This window comes from Diaporthe amygdali (assembly GCF_026229845.1).
Source record: "Diaporthe amygdali strain CAA958 chromosome Unknown NODE_97_length_8625_cov_74_751170, whole genome shotgun sequence".
In the NCBI taxonomy this organism is placed as follows: domain Eukaryota; kingdom Fungi; phylum Ascomycota; class Sordariomycetes; order Diaporthales; family Diaporthaceae; genus Diaporthe; species Diaporthe amygdali.
This window is the reverse complement of record NW_026517117.1, coordinates 1-8,625: the sequence shown is the minus strand read 5'-3', so window position 1 is coordinate 8,625 and position 8,625 is coordinate 1. Positions and strand designations below refer to the sequence as shown.

The 8,625-nt window shown below is 50.4% G+C and overlaps 2 protein-coding genes across 2 annotated transcripts; both read left to right on the top strand.

Moving 5' to 3' along the window:
• Positions 1–3,023: 3,023 nt before the first annotated feature.
• J7T55_010619 (uncharacterized protein) lies at positions 3,024–5,245 on the top strand (the record flags this gene model as incomplete). The annotated part of the gene is made up of 4 exons (XM_053136317.1): positions 3,024–3,034; positions 3,307–3,324; positions 3,482–3,804; positions 3,870–5,245. 4 exons carry the CDS (start codon positions 3,024–3,026, stop codon positions 5,243–5,245), a joined length of 1,728 nt encoding a protein of 575 aa, XP_052986100.1.
• Positions 5,246–6,941: 1,696 nt separating this feature from the next.
• Positions 6,942–8,447, top strand: J7T55_010618 (Serine/threonine-protein kinase dst2; the record flags this gene model as incomplete). Its single annotated transcript, XM_053136315.1, has 5 exons — positions 6,942–7,545; positions 7,603–7,829; positions 7,907–7,923; positions 8,175–8,235; positions 8,388–8,447. Coding segments are annotated over 5 exons (969 nt in total), but the record flags the coding sequence as incomplete, so codon positions are not given.
• Between the last annotated feature and the right edge of the window lie 178 nt (positions 8,448–8,625).

The window sequence follows — 8,625 nt, the reverse complement described above, 5'->3', positions numbered from 1 at the left end:
ACGATTCGCAAAGATTTGACAGATGCACATACCACGATCAATCGCTGTTCTAGATTTGTGAGTATTACAATGTACAGGGCCTCCGCCCGTCATAGGATTCAAGGACTCCCGCACTTGATCTCGATTCTCCTTGTGGTATTTACTCCGATCACCCAGGATGCTCCCTGCCATCATTCCGTCATACCTCCACAGCCATATCCATTTCGGGACCTTGCCACATCAAGTGCTACCCAAATGGGCCAACAGGCTACAAGCCACATCACCAACAGTCACCAGGTAGCGAGTAAGTGTGCTCACCTCACATGATGGTCTTGCAACGTGCATCCTGCAGATTGACGAGCCAACAGTGATATTTCCAGTGGGGACAATCAGCGCCAGGGGCCACCTGCAGAACCCGGATGATCTACCAATTGGTCGAAATACCATTCGCCAATGAACTTACTTTGTTATATCCTTTGCCCTGGCTTCTGATGATGCAGTGCTGTACCTGTCCCTCTCCCAAATTCCTAATCACCAGACAAAGCCCCAGTACCGACCGGGTGCTGATTTGTCTCATTTACGGGGCTCTAGGCGAACTCTGTGATTTGGCATCGAAAGCCATTGGTCGGATTTATATCATCATGAGTCTCGCGACTTTCGACAATGGCGTTGTTCGACAAATGATTGGGCTAAGGGCAGCCGATTGAATGTCATTAGACAATGCTTCGTATTGCAAGTTACAGTACCGTGCAAAGTCAGTCCCATGTCAAACTCGCATCTTGTTGGGTAGATTACAGTACCGTAAAAGGACGACTTCTTTTCGTCTCTTCCTCAAATTATTAAACGGTTCATCATTTACCTAAAATAGAAAAGCCTTTCCTTTACCACAGCAATGCTGCCGAGCCTCCAGACCTGCTCTGTTCAGCCTCTATTACACCCGGGCGGTGGCCGCGAGTGTTGCATAGCTCGGTAGCAAGGACCCACTTCTGGGTGACCACACCGGATTGGCCGTACAACGGAACGGCGTGTTGTACCATTCCGGGCCACGAACTTGACGAACACCCAGCCAATTAGAGTAAGGTGAGGTGATTTTAGGTAAAGATACTAAATGAACTTCTAGCAGGGAGGGATCGGTGATATTGTGGTTGTGTGAGCGGTGAATGCGCAAGACTTCATTGATGAAAATTAATATATATACATACATACAGTTACATACTGTACAGTAAGAGCTTCCTCTTTTGCAACATTCTTCAGATTTCTAAACGTGGCACTCCCAGTGCAGATTATGTACTAATACACACCGTACACGCTATTTGTCATGGTTGAATGACCTAGGGTTTTGCACTCTTATCAGTCAAAAGCACTGCCCCGTAGTTGTTAGCCTGTGCCTCATTGAAGGCACCCTTGCAACTCATTCGCACTGTAATTGCGGAACAAAGATGATTGGTCAGGCTGCTGTACTTGCGTAGACCGTGGAGTACCTGCAGAATCTGATTTTCATCGGTACTTCTGTCTGTCATCAGGCTCTCGTTGCAGATGTTCCTGAACGACTGAAACCTTGCGAAGTAGATCGATGTGACTCCAAGTCCTCACCGAATGCGGAAGAATAAGCTATTGACTTGTAAGGGGAAGATACACATGCTCATAACTGTACATATGCTCATAATTGTATATCAAATTCCCAGGTGGCGCGAGTGGTGAAGCTGGTTACAGTATTCATCAAGTATGGTATAGCATTTCCCGGTGTAGCCAGGAGATAAATCTACCCAGCTGCGTGGCCCATTACTGTAGAATTGAATTAGTATTGACTCGCACCACCTCACGCCCAATCTATGCCGTTTCGGGAACCAAGGCCGATTCGCCAAAATCACATGGCCAATGAAGGTATCAAAAAGTGATTATCTGGGCTGTGTGGACCTTGGCCACGACGATACTGGCCACTTTGTGCTTTTAGTATCATGCTCGGTAACCAATAAGCTTGTAGTGGAGTCACCCAGAACACAAGTTGATTTGCTCCGGTCTTGAGGCACGGTCTGCCGTAGGCGGACTGGAATGCAGATGGCGAGCTCCAACTTGACCAGTCAATAGTCACATATGATGTTCGCACAGCAGACCTTTTCCACTACGCAGGCACTAAATGCACCACAGCCGCCTTCTGCAACTAGTCAGCTCTCTTGCGGCAGACGCGGTGCAAAATAGGGCTCAGGTGCCAGCCGGCAATTTGTGCAATGCATAAGCGACTAGAGGGGTAAATCGCCTGTCTGCACTAGTCGTGGTGGTGTCATTGTCAAACTTAATCCACATTGGAGTTATGATTTGCTAAGATCTGCGTAGATATGCGGAGCTGATCGATGCGCGGAGCAGCGTGTTGTTGGGATGCTGCTCCATACAAAGCCCCATGTTCTAGCTACTACAGGCCAAGTGTGGAGCACTGTCGTGCTGTACCTACATCGAGGATGTTGCATCTATTCGCCATACGAAATTCTCGAAGTAGGGAAGCATAGACAAAACGTACTCATATGGGGGCTTCTTGCTCAATTAGTGTGCCATATCATTTGTGTCCTCAATCTGTCACACCCCCTCGGAACTCACATCCATTTCGAAATCCCACCACATCAATACTACTTAACGCGCTAGCAGGCTGCACAATCCATCACCAACAGTCACTAGGCACCAAGAACGCAGCGTAGTATTAGGCGAACGCGCATGACTTCACACGATGGTCTTGTAATGTGTATACTGCAGGTTGGTGATCCACCGGCATATTTTGCAGAGGATATGACCAACGTCGGGGAACACATTCCTGATCTGGATGATCCAGTGAGGCCACCAACGAGACATGTAGGGATTAGAATACCATTGGCAAAGGAATGAGGCGAGACTAAGAGACTACAATTGAGATATTATCGTGAGGTTCAAACCAAGACCCGAACAACCTCAACCACTAGCAGGATCTCTGTGTGGTATACTTCTCTAACCTGGCTTTCGATAGTACTTGCCTCATCAGTGACAGGTTTAGAACGAGACGGTGCTTGTGAGACGCGATGCTGTTGCAGTAGGCTATTACTCGCTTTTTCTATTAGTCTTCACTGGACAGGGTCCAAGCTTCCATACCTTACCTATGCTCTGCTCTGTGCTGGTCTTTGCTGGCCCAAACCTCCTGTATTGGCAAACGAAACCCCATCACCTTCAAATTCATTGCTGGAACCAAGGCTGCCAGCCCGCCCGTCGCCGGGGCCCATACACATGCTCCCGCCCCGCCAATTACTTAAAAATTTCATCTCTTCCCTGTTGTCATCCCAATCCACCTCATTTTACCGGCTCCAGGGGTGAGCAAGCAGGAACGTGAGTGCTCCAGCGCCCGGAAAGCGGCGGGCAGAACACACTCCACGGTTGAAGCATACAGATCAGGCCAAGTATAAAGGTCCAGCGAGGTCCGCACCCTGCAAGAGGGCTGCATAGCTCCAGCACAAGGACTCAGCCACTGACTTCGCCTTCGCAGTCGCATATCCTGCTGCCCACCTGGGATTCGCCACGCTCGACAGCAGCAGCCGACCATAGGCCAAAATAGGCTGCCCACCATGCTGAACGATAAGGAACTCGAAGCCGCTGCTAATCGGCTGGCCGCTTATCGCACGAGTGACGCCCTCAATGACATTCTAACCCACTACGATACCCTTCTGAACAACTACAAGCTCCTCAAAAGCGACTACGAGGAGGAGCGAGAGGCCCGAGAGCGCTGGAAGCAGCAAGCCCGTGGCCAGGAGCGCAACCCTTTCGTCCTCGTCCTTGTTGACGCTGATGGCTATATTTTTAATGATGAATGTGCTTGCGACCCATCAACCGTCCTGCAGCCACGGATCTCAGATTTGCTGATCTTTTGTGTCTAGTAATCGCTGCCGGCCACAACGGTGGCGGTCAAGCCGCCCAGCTGCTGAACCACACTGTCAAGGCCAGCCAGGAAAAGAAGGGGCTGGAACACTGCGAGACCATGGTTCGCGTCTACGCCAACGTGGCCGGCTTGTCCAAGGCCCTCGCCAAATGGGGCCTCTTGGGAGCCGACAAACGCTCGCTGGGCCCTTTCATTGCAAACTTCAACAGGTCTTACGGCCTTAGCGATTTCGTCGACGCTGGAGAATTCAAAGAGAATGCCGACTTCAAGCTCCGCGAGATGCTCAGGCTCTACGCCGAGAACACCCAGTGCAAACATATCTATTTTGCCGCCTGCCACGATGCCGGATATGTCTCACAACTCACCGCCTATCGAGGTCAAAAAGACCGCTTCACCCTAATCAAGGCCCCTTCTCTTCACTTCCACGACGAATTCGCAAAGCTTGGTCTGTCAATTGAAGAGCTGCCCGGCGTCTTCAGGTCCGCTGGCTCCGCTATGGATGCCTTATGCCCGAAGCCATTGCAGTCAGCAGGAAAACCTTACTTATCTTTATCTACGGCTAGAACTCAGACCGTAGGGCTGAAGGAGACATGCACGTTCCACTCAGCCGGCAAATGCATTTATGGCGAGTACTGCAAGAACCTCCATGTTGGTCCAACGCCTTTGGTAATGCGCCGATCCAAACTGAGTTTGTCTCCTTGGCGGAACGGAAGTGAAGCTTATAACACCATTGATTATTCTTTGCCTGATACGTCACACGGCGCTTCCAGCCGAAGCTACCTACAGAAACCCCATCCATTCGCCGAGCTGCCGAGGAGGGATGAGATGCCAGACGGTTACGTTGCCATCAATAGAGCCCAGCAGCGCCTCGACGCTTACATGCCCGTCCCAACGCCTGAGTCCGAGGCACGCCTCAAAGTTAGGTCCGCCGTCAAGCGACTCTGCAATACTAAAACTCTAACAGGTTCTTGCACCAATCCGCACTGCGAGTACGACCACGGCCCGCTCGACGAGGACCTCGTCCCCACACTCGAGTGGCTCGCCAGGTCCATACCCTGCCCTCGCCGTGAGAAGTGTCGCAATGCGGCTTGCACGGCGGGTCATCTTTGCCAGAAGCCGGACTGCAAGAATCGCGGCGGTAAAGTCTTTTGCAGATTTACCTGGGGTATGCACTTTGATGACCTCGCTGTCGACCGGTATTTGCCTGCAATTTCGAATAGGCAAACTGCGTCACCGCGCGCGCAGCATACCACGCCCCTACCATCCGACCATGCAAATTTAGACACAAATGGAGACGGAGCTGATGGTGAAGATGAGAAAGAGGGTGAAGAAACCTCAAGCGCTAACGGCGGCTTATCTGTGGACACGTTGTGAAAGCCTCAAATGTAACGCACCAGTCAGAAGCATGGCAACAATTATGTTGCAGAAAAACTGTTTAGGCTGGTTTTCGGGATTAGAGTATATGGTTAAGGAGTAAAGCCTGTATGAGCTTTAAGACATTGGAAGTACAATCATACCCTTCCTGTCTTAAAACCTCGATTTTACAAAATGGTGGGATGTAAGGGGTTGGTCAAATATTGCTTTTCTGGACGCATCCTGGCATCCTCAAGGGGGATAACCATGCTGGTCGAGATGTGCGACCTTAATCTCGCTAGGAATACATGGATCACGGTATTTGAAGACTCTCTAGCCATTGTCGTTCCGGATGCAGATTACACATTTGGCCAAAATTCGGCACAGTCATGATTCGATTCATCGCGTCTTGCTTTGCGGCTCAAGATTAGACGGGATCAGTAGCTTCGAAGTCGAAATTTTTTAATTCGTGAATCACTAGAAGTCGATGAGAATGGCTTGCATGACGAAAATATGGCATTGTTTATAGAGTGGCTTCTGGCTGCCAGGCATTTCAGCTCATCGCGGTCCACTCCATAGGATCTTTCCTTCCTTGGGCACAAACAGCCTGTATTGAATTCATACTGAGATGAATATACATCTTCTAACGTTAAAATCATTCATTATAGATAGACTGCGGAGACGAATGCCACTCATTTCAACATTTTGATTAGATTTTGCGCACTCCAGACGTGGGTGTATCAACGTCATGATGGGCTCTTCAGTCTTGGGTAAACTTGTTTACAAATGCTGGCAACATGTATAGAGCCCAGACACTGCAACCGATCGATGCGGCCTGAGCGAGGTTGTTTTGGACAGATTGCTGAGGCTTCTTGCATGTCGGCGTTCAGTAACCCCAAACTACCGACGTGGTTCAACACGTAAGGGTGACCAGAGTAACTTTTAGAGGTGAGGACGTTCGTTCACATTGACAAGAGGGGTCCAAGATGTCTCGGCAAGAATTCAGCCACACAGGTGATACCCGCGTTTATAGCTGCCGCTGAGTAAAACTGTATCATCAACTTAGGCCCCCGACTGCTGCTGCTGCTGCTAGCAGAAATGGTCGCATTGCGGCCTTTTGCCATTTGGTCCACACAGTTCTCACGACGCTGTGCCAATTGCGCACCTTCAGCTGGGATCAGAGAGCGGGAGGGAATTGACGCCCGACAGGTAATGAGACCCATGTGCTTGAACGACTTTGCGCATATTGTATTGGTAAACAGTTGAATAGGCCTCCATCTTTGTCCGCCCCTTGAACGGAATAATGAAGGAAATTTTGTCTCAAAGTGTACACCTTAATAAGTGGCCGAGTTCTTTAATTGCGTGAATAGTTTATGCGGGAGACAAAAACCACCCATTACACACAGAGCCCATTTCTGTGCTTCTGGATCAATGAGTGGTGCGTCTTCCGCGAGACTGCCCGTCATGTGTTACGTTATTGTCCGCAGTCAAATTAGCGTATCCAGGTCCCTGTCTCAAACCGCCTTATCCTCGCAGGAGTTCCGAATAGATGGGAGGGGGTACGAATTAGGGACCAACGGCCCTAGAACTAGGCGTCCATCTTCTGGGCCTGATCATGGACCGCCGGGGACGTAATTTAGACTCTGGCTTAGGTCTTTAGATGTGCACATCCCTCAGCAGCACTTCTTTCGTTCTACATGCAGAAATCATGCCCATCATGTTGAAGCGGGAGACCGTATTTCCTGGTAGCAGCCAATGGGCCGCTGCCAGAGGCTCAGAGCCTGCTCTAGAGACAGACATTCAACCCCCTGTAACTCCTTTATCCGTTGCCAAACGAAGGAACCGATTAGCCATTCCTCGGATGGACCTGCCGGTCAACATTGCACATTCTGGTGATCACCATCCACCACCTGTCATCGATGGGTCGCCATGGAAGCATTACAAAACAGCCTATGGGCTTGAAATGGGCGGTTACGTCGCCGTTGTCTGCAAGATCCCCGCTACAGACAGACTATTCTCAATGCACAGTATCTCCGGCCCCAGTCGGGCACAAAAGGTCGACATGCTCCGGAGCCTGGACCACGGCAATCTCCTCCTGCCCGAGGAGATATTCACATACGAGGACTCAAGCTGCGCTATCACCGAGGCTGCGGCCATTTCTCTGGGAGATCTCGTACTGGTCCGCCCAGACGAGATCCAGCTCGCTGCTATCGTAGGCCAGGTCCTGCGCGGCGTATGCTACCTTGCATCTCAGGGCTTGTCTCATGGATCGATCACCCATGCGAATGTCCTTCTAACCACTAAAGGGATTGTCAAAATTGGTAAGCGCTGCACCAAAGTCTCGCGAATCGCGAATGATTGCTAACGCACGCTTGGAGCTGGTTGCGAGGGATGCTCTTCTGCTATCGGAGAGACCCGGAAAGCTGATGCGCGAGCATTGGGAAGGGTCATGTGTTGGCTGATGGGCGATGAGACCGAGACCGCCGTGGGAGGTGACGAATCAAAAAAGGGCTCGCTCCGGCTGAAAGACCCTAAAAAGCGGTCGGCGGAGGCGGTCGATTTTCTGAGTCTCACCCTTAGCGTGTCGGTCCAGACGCTGGCGGAGGTGGGTCACTATCCCCTAGTCTCTTTCCGCGGATGTTGACGCCTGTCTAGCACCCGTTTCTGAAAAACCCTCTCCAGATCAACGAGTTGATCCCGTTAGTCGGATTGGCCCTCATTTCATCGTGCAGATTCTACGATCTGCAAAATAGTTTCCTGCGGCCCAGCTCGAGTTAGGAAACCAACGTTAGTGGATATTCGGCCTCAAAGCCAAGTGCGGGACCAATTCCTGCTGGAGGAGTGGGCATCTTGTCGAGGAATGAATCATGTAATCAAGTAGAGGATAAATTCCTCAATCGTGCTCTGATCACACGATTGCTGTGCGGACCTTCTTATCTTTGTATTCGAGGGACGACGTGACAAGCCCGACTGCTCGCGGGAAATGGCCTGTCCAGGAATTGGGAAGCGACGTCAACTGCAGGTGTGTGTCTGCTACCGTCAAGTATGCTCTAGGCTTAGGAACACTAGGCCCTTCTCATCCCAGAAGTGCCCAAAAAAGAGATCATCACATAATTGCGGATGGACAGAACCAGGTTACAGCTGCAGCTTGACGTGTTCACAGAAAGCGGCAGTCCAATCTGGCGATGTGATCAGTGATACGGGTCTCGCGTCCTTGAACACGGTGAATAGCGATGTAGACGGAATACAACGCTTCCGTGTTGATTGAAACTCTGACTGGAACCTGCGCCAATTTTGCGTCATCTTATCATTATCCAATTTATGCCATATTCTGATGGCAATCGCAAAAATGGATGCCCATCTAACTTAAGTACTCTTCCTCTGATGATAGAATGGAAAGC